At 44.6% G+C, this 18,639-nt stretch overlaps 1 protein-coding gene across 2 annotated transcripts in view; it reads right to left on the bottom strand.

The window, feature by feature from the left end:
* Positions 1-2,782: 2,782 nt before the first annotated feature.
* The window catches only part of abca1b (ATP-binding cassette, sub-family A (ABC1), member 1B), a 50,726-nt gene continuing 34,869 nt past the window's right edge, over positions 2,783-18,639 (bottom strand). The window contains exons 19-49 of one of the 2 annotated variants that reach the window (XM_024283330.2): positions 18,029-18,203; positions 17,821-17,952; positions 16,984-17,261; positions 16,690-16,910; positions 16,533-16,608; positions 16,204-16,454; positions 16,071-16,122; positions 15,865-15,990; positions 15,005-15,153; positions 14,561-14,685; positions 14,393-14,491; positions 14,124-14,313; positions 13,945-14,039; positions 13,836-13,868; positions 13,661-13,766; positions 12,383-12,457; positions 11,196-11,365; positions 10,942-11,119; positions 10,758-10,873; positions 10,540-10,684; positions 10,348-10,471; positions 8,441-8,570; positions 8,203-8,329; positions 8,049-8,111; positions 7,844-7,950; positions 5,310-5,451; positions 5,101-5,235; positions 4,653-4,756; positions 4,477-4,569; positions 4,150-4,393; positions 2,783-3,622 (exon numbers count right to left, since the gene is read on the bottom strand). In XM_024283330.2, coding sequence (XP_024139098.1) covers positions 3,470-3,622; positions 4,150-4,393; positions 4,477-4,569; positions 4,653-4,756; positions 5,101-5,235; positions 5,310-5,451; positions 7,844-7,950; positions 8,049-8,111; positions 8,203-8,329; positions 8,441-8,570; positions 10,348-10,471; positions 10,540-10,684; positions 10,758-10,873; positions 10,942-11,119; positions 11,196-11,365; positions 12,383-12,457; positions 13,661-13,766; positions 13,836-13,868; positions 13,945-14,039; positions 14,124-14,313; positions 14,393-14,491; positions 14,561-14,685; positions 15,005-15,153; positions 15,865-15,990; positions 16,071-16,122; positions 16,204-16,454; positions 16,533-16,608; positions 16,690-16,910; positions 16,984-17,261; positions 17,821-17,952; positions 18,029-18,203 — 4,214 coding nt within the window. In that variant the 3' untranslated portion in view covers positions 2,783-3,469. The remainder of the gene's footprint in view (positions 3,623-4,149; positions 4,394-4,476; positions 4,570-4,652; positions 4,757-5,100; positions 5,236-5,309; positions 5,452-7,843; positions 7,951-8,048; positions 8,112-8,202; positions 8,330-8,440; positions 8,571-10,347; positions 10,472-10,539; positions 10,685-10,757; positions 10,874-10,941; positions 11,120-11,195; positions 11,366-12,382; positions 12,458-13,660; positions 13,767-13,835; positions 13,869-13,944; positions 14,040-14,123; positions 14,314-14,392; positions 14,492-14,560; positions 14,686-15,004; positions 15,154-15,864; positions 15,991-16,070; positions 16,123-16,203; positions 16,455-16,532; positions 16,609-16,689; positions 16,911-16,983; positions 17,262-17,820; positions 17,953-18,028; positions 18,204-18,639) is intronic. The other variant, XM_024283332.2, reaches the window with a different exon arrangement.

The raw sequence follows: 18,639 nt of genomic DNA, 5'->3' as shown, positions 1-18,639 counted from the left end.
CCGCATAATGGGGGTAGCCGCTCCAATCCGCCTGTCGATCTCACACTTCGATCTTCCATCACTCGTGAACAAAACCCCAAGATATTTAAACTCCTCCACCTGAGGCAGGAGCACTCCACCCACCGAAAGAGGGCAAACCACCTTTCTCCAGTCCAGAACCATGGCCTCAGACTTAGCGATGCTGACCCTCATCCCAGCTCCACTTCATGCTGGAGGTCCTGGCTCGATGAAGCCAACAGAACAACATCATCTGCAAAGAGCAGAGAGGAAATCCTGTGGTCCCCAAACCAGATCCCCTCCGGCCCCTGGCTGCGCCTAGAAATTCTGTCCATAAAGACTATGAACAGAACCGGTGATCCAACATGTACTGGGAACAGGTCTGACTTACTGCCGGCTATGCAGACCAAACTCCTACTCCAGTCCTAGTGTGTTCAATAAATGTTTATTCTGTTTGGCCCACGACCTAAGGTGTTGCAACCTGGCATGTATTAGAGATTTTTAAGCAATTTTACTTCAAATTTTTCAGAAATTTAGGTTAACTTCAGCGCTTTTTCATAGTTCTTTAACAAAATATCCACTCTTAATTGATTTAGCATTTTGCAAATAGTCTTTGCATTTTCAGCAAACCACTTCTGCAATTAAAGTAAACTGTGTCACAATTTTAATGAAAAAGCTTCAACTCATTTTTTTCTTGCATGTCAGAATGATTGTAGGAATACCACCCCTAGCAGAGCAGCTGCTGGAACTGCAGGTGGCAGCAGAGAGCTCTCTACAGGCTGATAGGAAGCAGCTCCTGAGATGTTTTTACTTTTAGGAGACAGTGACTCCTGAGGGGGGAAACGTGTGCAAACACATCAATGGGAGGAAAAACAAGCTGAGAGTCATTTACTAACCAGATTGCAAGAATGAGTTAAATGGAATATAATAAAATGAAATTTTGGTGCTGAATCAGAATGCTCTGGATCCACATGTGGCTCTTTTAGTCCTGCTCTGCAGCTCTTTGGCTTTTAACGATTTGATTAAATAATGGATATATATGTTTTATTCATTTGCAATACTACATCAAGTTTTATGTAGGGATTTTTAACATGTGATCATAATGATGAAGTTTATCAGCTATCAGAAGGGTTTATTATTAGAATTAGTTTGAAGCATAAATTAAAGCCGCGAGCAGCGTTGGATGGCCCGCAGTCGCTGCCCGCCCTCACCCTCGCTACCTGCCCTCTCCTTCACCGCCCACCCCTACGCACAATCGCCACCCTCGCTGCCCGCCCCTACGCACCATCGCTGCCCTCCACGCTCACCTTTGCCACAAGCTCACCTGCTAAGCAGCCCCTATGCACCACTAACCCCCCCCATCCACTTACTGTGTAGCTGGAATGAGATGTATGTGAGAAATTGACGAGAAAAGCACTTTTTTTCAAAATGGCGGCTTTTCTGTTAGTGTTATCTCCATAGCAACCATTTTATGTTTTGTTCACCTGAGGTCACCGAACAGATTGACATTGATTTCGCAAGAATCGTTAAAAGTAAATTTTTTGATTTCCTTAGCAACGGAGGTTATTTGCTAACCACGCCCACATTCCTTATATGTCCATATTCAATGATAATATACCTGTTACAGCTTAAGCATGGGATCAACATATTAAAGTCTCATAGCAATGCATTGAAATATGAGCGTGTATTAAGACTATGCCACTTTTGCGAGCTCGCCATGCGCACGCCGTTTAAAATCTATAGCTTGTAATACCATATATTTTATGCCAATGGTTTCCCAATGATGACAAAAGCGTTTGGAAACATTTGACAAATATCTCTAAAAGTTATATTTGTTTGAAGCTGGAGCTAAAAGTCGTTTTTTTTGGACAAATCAAGATGGCGGCCCTTCCCAAGGTCAAAGGTCAACGAAACTTTAGGGGTCGTTGAAGACTAACGCCAGCGGCATGTGGGTCAAATTTCGTAAGAATTGGACTAGCAAAAGGTATGTTTCATCTTTGTAAAATTCACAAAATGTCAGATTTCGAAACAAGATGGCCGCCAAGTGGTAGGTTGTGGAGCCATCCCATAATAATGTAAAATTTAGCCATGGATATATCCAGTAAAGCTATGTTGGTTTCGTTTACGAATTGTGAACTAAATTTTTGCTTTTGCTGAGTCAGCAGTTTTTTTGCCTACCAGGGCATTGCGGCTTCGAAAGTTATATTGTTTCGCTCAACTTGGGCCCCTAGACGCGCAAATATCCTTTTTACGCAAATCGGCCAAAATATGTGCGAGCTAGCTAAGGTTGTGGTTGCCACCTCGCCACGTGTACGGCATTCAAATTCTACAACTTCTAAATGCAACATTTTTCTCACAGTAGGTTCCCATTTATGGTCAGTGATGTGACATAATTGATAAAGCCCTAGGAGGTCTTTTTGTAGCTTTGAGTAAAAGTGCTTTTTTTCAGTATTTCAAGATGGCGGCATCTTCCCAAGGTCAAAGGTCAATGAAACTTCTTCGGTTGTTGTTGACTCGTGCTGAGGACATGGTTCTCAAGTTTCGTGAAAATCGGAAAAACAAAGACTTTTGTTACTGTTACCATCAGGATCTCAGAAGTACGGGGGTTCCAAGACTAGTCGACTAATCAATGACTAATCGACTATTAATATAGTTGACGACTAATTTACACGACAGCAGTATAACAAGAGCGTGAGCCGCAGACCTTCAGACCCTGAAGCTGCAGAAGAGGCCTTCCTTTCAGCAGGAAGTCAGACCCGTGGGTGTGAAGACGCTGCACAGAGGGTGGTGTCAGTTCTGTTTATTCTGCTGGTTGGGCTGTAACAGCTCAGCTTCCATATCAGCAGCACAACAATCACATGAAGCAGAGAGCAGCTTTGAACCAGTGCAAACGTGGACCTGCAGTCTCAGAGCGCAGGCAGCGTGGGTCAGCCGTTCACTCATCAGTTCTGTAGTGTGCTTCCAGGAGTGGATGAGGTATTTTTGCTGGTTCACAACCATACTAACACATCTGTTTCTTTCCAAGGTCCATAAAAAACTATAAAATCAGTCAACTCTTCTTCCTAACAAGCGCTCTGATTGGCTGCTGAACACTACAGGAAATGGTAAGGACATTTTCAAAATAAAACAAATTAACAGTCAGTGTTTCAGCTACAAATATAAATAAAGTCCCATGACAAAAATCAAGGTTTGTAAAAAAATTTGCGCTCGATCCCTCGGCCGTTTGGAATGATTTTGATTCTTCATCGTTAGTTCAGAACAGCAGCTCCTCGTGTTCAGTCACGAGAGGCTGTGGGAGTCTTTAACTCAGGGCTCCGAGTTTCACCTCCACAGGAAATCGTTTGCATTGGCTGGCATCAAGTAGCAGATAGCTCCGCCCACCTCCAAGTTCAAATTACTGGCACACTGAAGCAGGTGAAGTTGGGGTGTCCTCCCTGCTGTAAGTCCAATCTGGAGCTGTGGCCTCCAGATGTCACATGACGCTCTCCCTCTGGCTGGCCCCTCCCTCAGCCGCTCCACAGGCGGAGCCAAGTTGTGGAACTTCAATAACGATGTCTTTTCGCCTCACTGACGGATCTTTGATGACGTAGTCGTCACTCTGATCCTTTGCAAAATTAACAAACACCTGAAACCAAAAGAGTACAAGTTCAGATCTCTCATTTCTCCACCACTGTACCTGTGTCGCTTCTTTATCACCATGCTAGCTGTTTTGGCTAATTTAGGCTTTTTTTGTTTTTTTAGGTTATATTGGAGTTTAGCTAATATTTCAGCTACATGTTAGCTATTTTAGCAAATTTAGTTTTTTTGTTTTGTACATTAGCCAATATTTCAGCTACACGCTAGCTATTTTGGCTATTTTAGGATCTTTTTCCGTTTTTGAGGCTATTTTGAAGTTTAGCTAATACTTCAGCTGCATGCCAGCTGTTAATCTAGGCATTTTTCAGTTTTTTTGGGGCTAATTTGGCATTTAACTAATATTTTAGCTTTTGGTTTCAGCATTTTTGTGATCAATTTCAGCATCTTCAGCAGCCAAATTCAGCTTACAGCATTCACTCTAGCATTATCTCTGGTAATAAATAATAAAAATGAATGATCGTTTGTGGCAGCACTACTCTACAGTGTTCCACGTGTTTTGTGAACAGCTGTGCTCACCTGGTCCAGTGTGGTCTGAGTGACAGAGTAGTCCTCGATCTGGAGCGTGTCCTTGTTTTTGGCGAGGATGGAGAAGATGTGTGCGAGCGATGTGAGCGACGAGGGCAGCTGGTACTGCAGCATGTTGCGGTGTTTCTCCTTCAGCGTGCTGCCGCTCAGCTCGCTCTCGATGAACTTCATGACGGGCAGCAGGTCTGGGTCGGGCCCCGTCACCCGCAGGATGATAGTGTAGCCGTCCCCGAACCTGAGGCACAGACACGCTCAGAGCAGCTCTCTGGACAGCAGCTTCAGGGGGTTTTCAGACCAGAAACCCTTTGTGCTTCTTACCTGTTCTTCAGGTGCTGGACGCTGCCCAAACATCTAAACCTGCCGTTCACCATGATGGCCATCCTGGTGCACAGAGCCTCACACTCCTCCATACTGAGACACACAGATGAAAGGAGAAGAACTCAGATCCAGATTCAGGACCGGAGAAGTTCAGACCTGCAAGAGTTCAGACTCACCTGTGAGAGGTGAGGACGATGGAGCGCCCCTCTTTAATCACGCTGTGGATGCAGTTCCAGAGGGCGCGGCGGGCCTTGGGGTCCATGCCGGTGGTGGGCTCGTCCTGTAACGAGCAGCACAGCCAGGTTCAGGTTGGCCCACAGGTGGAGCAGGAAGCAGACACTGAAGGTGAGGAGCAGGGGCAGCAGGGGCATCCTGGCTCACCTGCCTCTGCACTCCATCAACAATAGCAGCTGCTCTTTTAATCCTCTGTTACCCAATCCCCCCCCACTGCAAATCCAGTTTAGCTGCTCTCTGATTGGCCGTGGGAGTTGTGTAATACACTTTAACTTCAGCATGACTCAGCAACATCATTTCTGTTAGTTAAACTGAACTGAAGCTCAAACTTCAGCAGCTGCTTCATTTAAACTTCCAGCTGGAGGAGATAAGAGAAGGGGGCGGGGTTACCAGGAAGACGACAGGGGGCGCTCCGATCAGAGAGATGGCGGTGGACAGCTTCCTCATGTTTCCTCCGCTGTAACTTCCCGCTCTTTTGTCTGCATATTTCAGCAGGCTGAGCTTTCTGATGCCCCACTCGGCCACCTGTCAATCAAACAGCAGCATAAGTGTGTGTGTGCGTGCGTGGGTGTGCGCGCACACGTGTGTCAGCTACTCACGTCGCACACTTCCTTCCCAGGAACGCCTCTGAGCACGGCGTACAGCTCCAGGTGCTCTCTGCCCGTCAGCAGCTCGTTGATGGCGTCAAACTGAGGACAGTAACCCATGTTCTGATGGACCTCGTCGATCTCCCTGAGGATGCTGCAGAACCAGAAAACAGAAAGTTCAGACTGCAGTCACATTCTGCAGGTTGCAGGTTCAATTCCTGCCAGAGGAAGCTTTCACTGTTACGTTCAAATAAATATGCAGCGATTCTTCGTGAATCGGTTAAAAAACAATTCAAACTCGTCAACATGTTCATCGGTGCAGAACAATAAAAATCAGTCTGTGCCTAAATTAGAAATGCAGAGCAGATGACATTTCTTCATGCAGGCTCGCTGTGAATGTGTGCGTTACGGAGGGGCTGCGTGTTCTTCATTTGAGTTTCCGTCCAAGGAAATTCTCGCAGTTCCTCAGGATTTAAAAGTTTCACATAAGTCAGTCCCCCAGGAGTCAAGAATTCAAGCAAACTCGAGATTTGTTCCTCACCCTGGAACTTCACATTTTCATCACAACTTTACTGTAACTGAACAATCTACCATCACCACCCAGCCAGGAAGGCCAAGTGGGCCCAATTAAAATGTGTTTGGCAAGTTTCATCGGTGGTCTCACCTGTGTTTGCCTACACTGTCTCTCAGTGGGTTGGCTCACTATGCTAGCCAGCCTGCCAGTGGACACGTTGCATGCTAGTGAGCTCCACTGTAGCAAGCTCTGCTGTAGCGACCTAGTGAGCTCCGTTCCAGCAAGCTAGCGAACAGCTCTGTTGTAGCCAGCTAGTAAAATACAGTTAAAAGACTCTTGGTGCAAAATGTCAAAATGGTGCAAATCTGGAAATTTTGGCTCCAGACTTTTTCTTTCTTTCACAGCTCTATTCTGATATGTGAAAGAGTTAGAATAAGAATTCCAGTTCAATTATTAATTCCTCCTCCGTGATCAATTTAAAATGGTTGGCACTTGTGTGAATTAAAGAGAATACCAATAATCAGTATCCCAGATGATCACAGATGGAGTTTGCTGGGTTTGGGTCTCCTGGAACGGCTGTGATTGTGAGGCGGTCAGCAGACAAAGACCGAATTTCCATAAAGAGGAGACAGGAAATGATGAAGACTCAAATCCTGGAAGAATTTGCTCCTTGTAAAGTGAAGTGGAGGGCAGAGACTCCATCAATCCTGTGACCTGGAAACAGGAGAACTGCTCCTTTGTACCTCTGAACACAGCTCTGGGTTTTACAGGTTAAACTTTGAGGGTAATCCAGAATTAGTCTGCAGAAAGCGGGTCAGACTGAAACCAACAACAAGAATGTTCAGAGGAGACCTGAGGCTCCTGTGATGCTGCAACATCAGAAACTGTCCTCGTCATCTCTGAGGACTTAAGGTCAGAGCTTTTATGTTCTGCTGACTCTGACCTGAGGTCAGTCTGTAGAAACCCTTAGGTCATGTGATCTATTAGTCCACTTTGGGCGGATTTGAAGGACTTGACTGAAGCACCAAACCTCATCCTTTCTGTGGAGCAAACAGTCCCAGCTGGAAGCTGTTTTAATGCTCATTACTGCCAGCTCCCTGTTTCAGTGCAGAAAGGATCCTGAGCATGAAAGACAGTTATGACTTTAAGAGGGTAATCCCAAGAACAAAAACCTCACATCACGGGTCAAAGTCAAGGCCCAGCGGTAATTTTATTTTATTGTCATTAATGGCCCGATGTCATCTTGCACTTATTTCTAACTTGTATAATTTTGACAAAATATATTTTTATGTAGAGTAAAATATTGAGAGTTATTTAAAGTTTAAGTTGATTTATTCTGGAATAATATTTCTGCTTTTTTATTATTCATAATTACAGTTTTAAAGTTTAAAAAACTGGCATTATGATAGCTAACAGGCATTTACTAAGATGTTTTAGGCTATTTTGGAGTTCAGCTAATATTTCAGCTGTTTTTGCTAATTTAGTTTTTTTTCAGGTTTTTTGACTATTTCAAAGTTAGCTATTTTTTCAGAAACACGCTAGCTGTTTTGGCTAACCTGTTTGTTTTAGAGTTTTTTTAGGCTAATTTGGCATTTAGCTAATATTTTAGCTGGCTATCAGCTTCAGTGTTTTTACCTATCAATTTCAGCTTCTTCAGCTATCAGCACTATCATCTTCAGGAGCCAAATTCAGCTTACAGCATTCACACTAGTATTATCACAGGTAATGCTATATATCTAGTGCATAATTATGTTAAAAAGCTACAGTTTTAAAGTTTTAAAAATGTAATTTTAGAGTGTTTAATAAATGCTTATCCTGTTCAGCCCACGGCCTAAGGTGTGTTTTGGATTTTGGCCCCTTGAGTGATTGAGTTCGACACCCCTGCTTTACATATTAGACAAATGCATAATAATTGAAGAACAAAGTTAACCAATGAGGACATTTGAATATTTCTGCTGAGTAATTTGGTTGTTTTTCCATTGAAAAGAATGGAATTTTGGTTTCAAATCAGCTTCAATCAGTCCATCCTCACCTTTTTCCAGCCAGGAAGGCCTCCCCGCTGGTCACCATGGTGTCCCCAGTCAACATCTTGAACGTTGTTGTTTTTCCAGCTCCATTTACCCCGAGCAGGCCGAAACACTAAGGGTTCACACACACAGAAACACGCACAGGTTTTACTCCAGCCTTCATTCTCATTACACTCCCAGAAGCTGCACGTCTGCAGGAGTCCATCTCACCTCTCCAGGTGGAATCCCGACACAAAGCCGATCGACGGCCGGCTTCTGCTTCCTCTTAAACACCTGCAGGAAACAAATGTGGTTCATCTTCAACGACTGCAGCACAATGCACCACGAGTCAGAGCGTGCTCAGGGGTCAGACTCCGTTCAGTACCTTGGTGAGCTGTCGGAGCTCCAGGATGTCTCCCTGTCCCAGACCCTGGACGATGCGCTGCCTCTCTCGGGCCACATCCTCATCCTCCTCTCCCAGAGTTCCCATCTTGGTGAGCTTAGTGATGGGCCTGTGCGTAGAAGCACTGAGAGTCATTTTATTCCGACAGAAGAGGATCTTAAAAAAATTAAAAAGATCTGAGCTGTACAGCAGGTCAGGATCAGGATCAGATCGGACTTACCGGGGCTTGATGCAGAACCTGTACTGGATGAGGAGAGTGATGATGAAGAAGACCACTCCCTCCACAGCCATGGCAAAGAGGTTTTTCCCCACCATGTCCCATTCCAGAGGCGAGCGAAACCTGTTCTCACCTGGAACGCAACCAGAGAACACATCAGTCTGCCGTTTCCTCAAAACACGGCTCGGGGTAAAGCTTCTGGTGGGATATTTAAATATTTATTATCCATAAAGATTCATCTGTAAATAGTGCAAGAATTCTACTGCTACAGGTAATGTATTGCTGTCAAACATCTCAAAGTCCCGTACAAAAAAAAGAAAACACCCTCTAACACAAGAGTCTGCAATCTTTAACACTAAAACAGCCATTTAGTCTAGTTTCTTACAGACCAGAACCCAACGAGAGACACAAAGTCCCAATTTATCGTTTAAAAATGCACAATATTGATGCTTTTTTAGCAACTAAGCATTTATCTAAAAATTTAGTTTTTAAATATTACTATAATTGAATTCCAACAGTGTCTATATGTTCCTATATAACAGCTGTAACTGATTTTACTTTTGACAGCAGCACACACTAGTTCCTTTCAAAATAAAATCCACTCTGTGTAAAAAAAAGTCTTCCTGCTGGAGCTTTACTTAGATATAATGCAAAACATGATGTTCTTTATTATTAGGATTTCGACGAGCTTTTTTCCTTTTAATCTTAAAAATAAACATTTTTAGTAGAATCTATTTATAAAAAATAAAAAAAACTCAAAACTTTTAGAATAACATGAGTTTTTAATTGAAACAATTCAATAATTTTATACCACATTTGTTAAAACTTTAACCACTTTAGTTGAATTAACCAAAATAAAAAAAACTTTTATTTAAATAACTATGACTTAAAAATACTAATCTATAGAATATTTCTACAGGATTTCTGACAGTAAATTAAACTTTTGTTGTTTAGATTCTTGACATAAACTTAAATAACTAATCTCTTATTTATTCAGTTGTTAGCATTTTTCATTAAAGCTAAAGAGCCACAGATTACAGACTCCTGCTCAAACACATATACAAATAAAATTAGATAAGCACCAAATTGTAAAAATCTATCATGAATATAACTTAGAAACGACATATTCTGTTATTTTTGTATTGACAGCTCCTTCCCTAACGTCTCTTCAGTGTTTATGTCACTGAGCAGAAAGTGAACGCTGCATTTTCTAGCTGAGCTTCCTCTGATCTGTGCGACTTAGACAGATTGGCAGTTCGTATTTAGAAAATGACATGTAGATAATTAATTTAATTAAAAAAAATAATACGTGTGTCCAACTGGAACTTCCATCAGTTCTTGTGCTGGTCCCACATAAACATGTGGGAATAAGATCAGCATTGTTTTAAAACATCAAACATTCAAATAAATAATTAAATAATTAAAAACATTGACGATGACCCAAGCTAGCATGCTACTTGCTAGCTCCCACTTTAGCACAAACTTCACGGTTTCCAGCCTGGTTTCTCTCTGTTAAAATGAGATTCCTATGTTTGTGAGGATTCCTTTCCATCAGATTACTTTGTTCTCAAGGGTTTTGAAGTTGATTGGAAAACATTGCGTCCTCTTTTGAGGTTCCTTTCGGACTTTATTTGGACCTTCTCCATTCTTTACTCAGGAAAACTCAATACATAGTAATGTCTGTCACGCTGTGTGTCATACGAGGGCTAACCTAGTAATACTGTATACATCAACGGATGCAACGCATCATCATCACAAAAGATTGTTTATGAGTTTGACTTTGGATGACTTCTAATTTAAACTGTTCTAGGTTACCTCCCATGAGATACAATCTACCAAAACTGTTTGGTCCTGATCCAACAGTTGGTGAACTCCGTCTAGAAGAAAAAGCTAGATTCTGCCCGTCTTACCGAATCTCTCGAGGGCGTCGGCCATGGCCTGGTTCTTCACCATGTCGATGAGCCCTCGGCCGAGACAGAAGTGTGGGAAGATGAGCAGGACGTTCTTCAGGATGTCGTTGATGCCTCCGATCTCCTGCAGGGAGCAGAAAGTCACGGCGCTGCTCGTTCAGAGCGCTCTGGAGCTGGTCAGCGTGGACTCACGTGGTCTCCAAACAGCTCCATGACGAAGGTGGAGATGCTGCCGTTGATGCCGATGAGGATGTTGACGCTGGTGAGGACGACGTACGCCGTGCTGGGGATGGTGAAGAAGAAGGATGCCGGGTACATGAGGGGAGTGATGGACCAGCTGGGGAGCAGAAAACACATCGTTCAGGACCGGAACTGGAACTGGGTCTACGTGCTGTGGTAGAGTGTCTGACCCATAGAGCAGCAGCAGCAGTGCGAGGACCGGCAGGTTGGCGGATGACACGTAGGCTTTTTGTTGAAAGCAGACGAAGATGAGGATGACGAGGGTGGCCGGGACGAAGTAGTTACACTGTGGAGACACACCAACCTGAGCACCAACAGAGACACCAACACGGGGGGAGGGGTTTGAGGCCTCACCATGTCCCAGAGGAAGTTGGCCGTCCAGTAGAGCAGTGGCTGCACGCCGCTGATGAACTGCATGTGTTTGGCTTTGCTGACCCGCTCCTGGATGAGGAAGACCACGAAGCTCGCGGGAACGAAGGACATGGCGAAGATGACACAGATAGAAACCAGAACGTCCACAGAGGTGGTTACCCTGGAGACAAAGACCAATAATGAACCAAATCCAGTCCAAACGGCAGATGGTCAGGAGTGGTCAGGCGTGCACTCACAGGGCCACCTGCGACAGCTGCTCCTTGGTCAGGTTCAGCGGGTGGTTGAAGGACATGATGCCGTAGTTGTTGGGGTCCGCCCCTGGAGGCAGGTTGGCTCTCAGGATGGCGTTGTTCATCACGTTCATGAAGGCCGGGACGCTGTGCCAGCCCTTGTTGTTGAACCAGACCTGAGAGGACCAGGGAACAATTCTATCAGGACTGCACAGGTACCAACCCGTCAGTCGCTCTAAAACAGGGGTGTCAAACTCAAGGGGCCAAAATCCAAAACACACCTTAGGTCGCGAACAGGATAAACATTTATTGAACACTCTTTTAACACGGACTGAACCTCAGGACGCGGCTGGTACCGGTATCCTAACCCTAGCCTGGTCTGGTACCAGGTTAAAGTAAGGATACCGGTGGGGTCCATGTCCCAGTATCGGACCGGTACCGATTTGTGGCCCAGAGGTTGGGAAGCCTTGATTTAATTGTATGTCAAAAAGGGCTGCTGCGATTAGTCGAGTAATTGACTATTAAAATTGTCAACAACTAATTTTATAGTCAATTAGTCGTTACTTTATATTTTATGGAGTCAGAGTGTAGTAAAGTTGAAAGTTATAATGGCATTCTGCTAGATTTATGGACTATTTTGGTATTTATTAAGGTTTTTAGGCAAATTTGGAGTTTAGCTAACATTTCAGCTACATGCTAGCTCTTTAGGCTAACCTGGGCTTTTTTTTTTTACGTTTTTTAGCCTAATTTGGCATTTAAGTAACATATTAGCCGGCTATCAGCTTCAGTGGTTTCAGCTTTCAGCACTAGCATCTTCAGCAGCCAAATTCAGCTTATAGCATTATCACAGGTTATGCTATTTATCTAGTTTTTAGTTAGTTTAAAGCTATTGATGATTAAGATGTGTACTTTACATCCAGTTTGCACATGACCCGATTAGTCGACTATTTAGAAAAATAATCGGTGATTAGTCGATTATTAAAATAATCGACTGAAATACGACAAGTTGGGGGACACCCAAATGCAATTTTTTGCTTAACCATCTATCAGTTTGTGACGACTTGGGAATGAGAATGTGTTGCAAAACGCTGGATCTGGCCTTGACTTTGACACCCTGCTCTCGAACCATCAGTTCTTGGCTCTCACTGGTGAACTGGTGTCCTCATTCCTCTGTACCTGGAGGCCTCACTCACCTTTACGTTGTTCTTTGTGTCCAGACCATTGATGAAGTTGGACAGACTGTCGAGGAATCGATCAGCAGCAGCACCCTGAGGAAACAAAGTTCAGCCTTCAGACTCATCTGCTTTCTGAATCAGGTTGGGGGGGGTCAGTAGGTTTACAATCCAGCCCATCCTGTACATTTGTCCCACTGGCTTTTAAAGGGGGTTTATTTAGAAAAATTTGACGTTATCTCCGACTGACAGACTTGAAGTCTGCTCCAGTGAAAGCTGACATATTAGAAAACAACAGTCAAAACAGTTCTTGTCATTTACAACTGTCTTTGAACCCATTTTTGCTTCACCGCTGCTAATGTTATGTTTGGGATGTGAGGGGCCATAAGCTAGAGGGCAAGAGTGTAAACAGAAGGATGATGGGAAGTGGGGGTGGGCTTACTCCACAACAGTTCCCCCTTCACCTCACTGCTGAACTTCTAATGAATTCCTGCTGCATATGGGAAACCATCTCTTAAAAAACGACAGAGATTTTAACATTTTGGCCGAATAACAGTAAGGAAAAGACCACTGGGAACGCTTTAGAAAAATATCAAGTGATGATTAGAGTGGGACATTAAAGTGTTATCATTTAAAGAGTTATTTTCAAAGCTGCATTTCTGTGGATTAGGGCTACCACGATAGGTCGACTAATTTATCAAGGTTTTTAGGCTATTTTCAATTTTAGCTAACATTTCAACTGCATGCTAGCTATTTTGGCTGATTTAGGAGTTTATCAGTTTTTTAGGCTAATTTGGCATTTAACTAATATCTTAGCTGGCTATCAGCTTAAGTGTTTTTAGCTATCAGTTTCAGCATCTTCAGTGGCCAAATTCAGCTTCCAGCATTCACACTAGCATTATCACAGGTAATGATATATATCTAGTTTCTAGTTTCCATAAAGCTAATGATGGTTAAGATGTGTGCTCTACATCCAGTTCGTACATGACTCAGTTGTTGACTAATTGGAAAAAATAATCAGCGATTAGTCGACTATTAAAATAATCGTTTGTGGCAGCACTGCTGTGGATCATATAATTTTATGGGGGCGACAACACCAGAACATCATCAAAAAGTAAAACTGCTGATCATATTCACTGAATGTTTCATTTGTCTCATGTTGTTTTTGCTAAAATGTTTTACCTTTTAATAAAAAACAAACATCATTACTTTGTTTTTAAACTACTGTACTTCAGAGCACAATACAGATTCAGAGTCGTGACGCCATCAAACCTTTCCAGCGGATTCTGGCTCACCCACCTTCTGCAGCTCAAAGATCTTTCGGACTCTCTCGATGGCGTCATCGATCTCATTAGCTGGCGGGAGAACCTGTGTGCTTCTGGCGCCCAATGAGAAGCCTCCGTACCTGCAGACAGAACAATCTGAGCTTCCAGAGCCGACTGGCAAAGATGGTTCCTGAAATCCAGATTCCTACCTGAATTCGTTCACCCAGACTTTGTTCTTCAGGCTGTGGAAACAACAAACACCTTCAGCTCCTATTCTAGATCAGGTCCACTGGACCGGGTGGGTAGGGAGTGTCTCACCTCTTTCCGATGATCTGAGCGTACGTCTTCACCAGGTAGTCGGAGATGTTTCTTCCAGTCAGGTTCTGTAAGGTGTCTGTGGCGCTCAGCTTCATCTGTGGAGACAAATTAAAGTTAAACAAGAATTCAGCAGCAAAAAAAAGACTTCCAGGTTCAAACAAGTTTTAATGTCAGGTGACCTCAGGGGGGGGCAGACCGCCTGCTCCCGCGGGACAGTCCGGCAGCATCCTCTTCCTGCCATCAGAGGCGCAGAAGCAACAGGGAGACGGGTTCTCCATGGTCCAGTTTCCAGAACTAAACAACTGCTGGAGACTCTCGGGAACGTCGGGGTTGTGCCAGTCTTCATCACCCATCGTGCAGGGAGACTCTCTGAGATCAACAACAAACACATCAATTCATCTGTCTGATGGAGAACCTCAAGAGGATTAAGGAACGTGTTCGTTCTTACGGGATGGAGTACCCGTCCATGCAGCGTGTCCCAAAACCTGGAGGCTCCATTAGAGACTTCAGTAAATTCTGCATGTTAGCGTCTCCGGGAGCGTCATCACTGCAGTCAGAGGGAATTCTGTTAACATGATTGATGGAGGCGCGGCGTGCATGTCAGAAAGACGTGTACCTGATGAATGTGACCTGGTCCTCGTACATCCATGGCTGCAGCTCCAGACTGGGATACTTCCCAAACGGGGGCACGATGAGGCTGAAGACCAGAGCGATGCAGACGAACACGGCCGGGAGGACGATCTGAAAACACACATACCAGGTGAGCCGCATGCTGACAAGTGTCTAATCCTAAATTAGCCAAAACAGCTAGCATGTAGCTGAAATATTAGCTAAACTCCAAAATAGCCCAAAAAACTTAATAAATCCCAAAAAGTCCAAAAAGTTAGCAGAATACCATTCTAGCTTTTAACTTCACTACACCCGACTCCATTTAATATAAAGTAATGACTAATAGACTTTAAATTAGTTGTCGACTATAGTCTATTAGTCGTCGATTAGTCAACTAATCACAGCAGCCCTAACGCAGACAGCCTGACGGGAGGCTGTGTCACATGCGTACCTGAGCGAAGAACCCCTTCCTGGAGCGCCGGGCGTACAAGAAGCGCTTCCACATCAGAGCCACAAACTGCTGCCTTATTAGGCTCCACCCCTTAACCTGATACGAGCCTTTACCCTCCGTGCAGCTCAGCCAGTCCGTCTCCCTGCAGTCTGATAGGACACAGCAAATCATGTGATCAAACAGACAAATGAGAAAAACACTTTTTTGATTTTAAATCCAAAAATATAAGAATACTGTTCTACTGAGAGATGGCTTATTGGTAAAAGAATCCCTCAGAGTGAAACAAGTTGCAGGAAGTCACATTTTGTTTCAGAATGTTCTGGTTTATGCTGGATTTTGAAATACCTGACTACATCCCACAATGCATTGTTTTGTAGTCATCTAGGCAGCTTGCAGCCAGCGCAGCGCCAGATTTCCAGCTGCACCCGCCTGGGTAGGCACCTTGCACCCGCCTCTTTGTCGCGATATTTTCATGATGATTGATAAGTGACGTCTGAGTCAAAACTACCCAACATGCACCGCAATCCAGTCCGCCTTGGTCATCTCAAACACACCTTTTTCTGGAGCTCCAGATCATGATGTGGAACTTCTGAAACTTGCATGGTTTGACCAATCACAAAATTCAACTGTAATACCCCAATTCAACCTGAAGGGGGCAGCACACAGATGTTCTTTGACTGTATAAGAATTAAACTATTTTAATTTGTCAAAAAATTGGCAATGACCAACAGACCGCACTTTTAAAGCCCCATTTATAGAGGCCAACAGATAAAAAAATGATTTAATGTTTGGTTACCCTTAACTGATTTATTTGAGTGACTATAGAGCTCTGTTGTGTGTTCTTGGGTGTTTTTGTGTACCAGGGTCTCCCTCTGAGTCATTGCAGTCGTAGGTGTCATCTTCTGTTATGGGTTTCAGGCAGCTCTGATGCTCTCCTCCACCAAAGGCGTGAGTCCTCCTCCGTGTCCGGATTGGAAGGGTGCCATCTTTGAACAAGCAGACACAGGCGGTAAAGACAACCCCCCCTGAGTCGTTCTCTAAAAGGTACAGGTCACTTCCTGCTCACCTGAGGGAACTTCAGTATCCACTCCGTTGTCTTCAGCCACTTTCAGGAAAATCTGGAAAAACATCAACAGTGTTTTAATGAAATTGCACTCGTGAAGTCAGACTTAATGAAATGGATCCGGTTTGGGTCCCACCTCCTCCAGCGTGGTGTCGGACACTCCGTAGCTGGAAATCCCGAGCTCGTGCAGCTTCAGGTCCAGGTCCTTAAAGAGCTCCACGAAAGCTCCGTTCTTGGCGGCGCTATACGGCAGGATGTAGGTCAGCTCGTGCCCCAGGTCCTCCACCAGGCGGGCGGACGGGACGTGGCGCAGGATCAGGGCCGACACCACCGACGTGTCGGGGGGGCTAAAGGGGACGGTGCAGATGGAGGCTGCCGGGCCGTTCTCTGGGAAAAGACGGCAGATGAGGATCGGTTCATGTGAAGGTGAAGGAATCAAACGCTCGGAACACGCTGAGCGCTCACCGATGGTGGCTGCCTCACTTTCATGTTCGCTGCCGAGTCCTGCGTCGCTGCTGCTCACCGAGGCGTTCTCTTCATCCTGAAACACAAAGCGCCGCTCAGGGAGGGAGGTGCTAGGACACTGGAAGAAGGAAGGAGAGCGCTCTGCTAGTTCTCAGACCTTCTTGTTGAAGGAGATGGTGCTGGAGGAGTTCCTGCAGGAGCTCAGTGATGGTTCTGGGTCCTTCTTCACCAGGGTCAGGTAGTACCCGGTCCCCAGCTGGTTCTTCAGGTAGAGAGAGGAGCCCACGCAGCACAGCTTCCCATGGGAGATGATGGCGATACGGTCTCCCAAAATGTCGGCCTCGTCCATGTGATGTGTGGAGAGGATGATGGTCCGACCTGAGAGGAGAGAACAGTCGGATCCAAAGCCCAGAACCAGGTGATCCGGGTGAACGGGGCTGATGATGCTCACCCTGTCTATACTTTAGCAGCAGATCCCAGATGCCTCTGCGGGCGTACGGGTCCACGCCGGCGGTGGGCTCGTCCAGGATCACCACTTTTGCCCCCCCCACAAAGGCCAGTGCCACGGACAGCTTCCTCTGCATGCCCCCGGACAGAGTGCTGGTTCTGGAGTGGCGTTTGTGCGGCAGCCCCGTGTCCTGCAGGATGTGCTCGATCTCGCCTTTCACCTGCTCCTCCGGCAGGCCTTTGAGTCGGGCGTAGAACCAGATGTGCTCTTCCACCGTCAGCCTGCAGGGGGCGCACACGCAGAGACTGAGTGGAGGCTCGATGTTGGGTCACAGAAAGATGCAGCAGTGATGGACTCACATTAGTGCTGCTACAAACGATTATTTTAAAAGTCGACTAATCGAGTCATGTGCAAACTGGATGTAAAGAACACATCTTAACCATCATTAGCTTTAAACTAACTAAAAACTAGATATATAGCATTACCTGTGATAATGCTAGTGTGAATGCTGTAAGCTGAATTCGGCTGCTGAAGATGCTAGTGATGATTGCTGAAGATCCTTAAATTGATAGTTAAAAACACTGAAGCTGATAGCCAGCTAAAATATTAGTTATATGCCAAATTACCCTAAAAAACTGAAAAAGCCTAAATTAGCCAAAACAGCTAGCATGCAGCTGAAATACTAGCTTAACTCCAAAATACCCTAAAAACCTTATTAAATACCAAAATAGTCCATAAAGCTGCAGAATGCCATCATAACTTTCAACTTTAAATTAGTCGTCGACCATTTTAGTTGACAAGTCATCGATTAGTTGACTAATCGTGGCAGCTCTAACTCACATGCTGAAAAGGACGTTATGCTGTGGACAGACGCCCAGACTCTGCCTGATGGCGTTTAGATCCGTCCGGATGTCTTTTCCCAAGATGTAGGCGGTGCCGGAAGTGGGAGGGAACAAGCCGGTTAGAATGGACCTGAAGGAGGAGATCAGTTCTGGTCAGGGAGCAGGTCCTGCTTGTGTCAGGATGTAAGGTCGGGTCAGGAACTCACATGGTGGTTGTTTTTCCAGCTCCATTGTGTCCCAGGAAGGATGTAATCTGTCCCTCGTAGAATCCCAGCGTCAGTCCGTCCACCGCCAGCTTCTTACCGTGACGGTAGATCTTCACCAGGTTCTCGATGTAGACCCCAGGTTCCAGGTGAGCTGGCTCCTCCTCCACACAAACAGCTGTAGGCAGGTAAACAAAGCCTTTCTGCTAGTGAAGCTCACACTCCGATCATCTTTTGATCTTTTGTCAAATTTATCCCAGTGGTCTTTTAATTATGATGATGTGGTTTTTAACTTGTTATTTTCTAGAACACGTGTCAAAGTCAAGGCCCGGGGGCCGAATCCGGCCCTCTAGGTAATTCTATCCGGCCCTCCTTATCTTGCACTTATTTCTAACTTTTAGAATTTGACAAAATATATTTTTATGGAGAGTAAAATATTGAAAGTTATTTAATGTTTGAGTTGATTTATTCTAGAATAATATTCCTGCCGTTTTATTATTCATAATTATGTGAAAAAGTTAAGGTTTAAAGTTTTAAAAATTGGCATTGTGCTAGTTTTATGGACTATGTTGGCATTTACTGAGATTTCTTAAGCTTTTTTAGAGTTAAGCTAA

This window comes from Oryzias melastigma, linkage group LG10 (genome assembly GCF_002922805.2).
Source record: "Oryzias melastigma strain HK-1 linkage group LG10, ASM292280v2, whole genome shotgun sequence".
Classification (NCBI taxonomy): domain Eukaryota; kingdom Metazoa; phylum Chordata; class Actinopteri; order Beloniformes; family Adrianichthyidae; genus Oryzias; species Oryzias melastigma.
The sequence above is the reverse complement of the archived record's forward strand: the minus strand, read 5'-3'. Positions and strand labels throughout refer to the sequence as shown.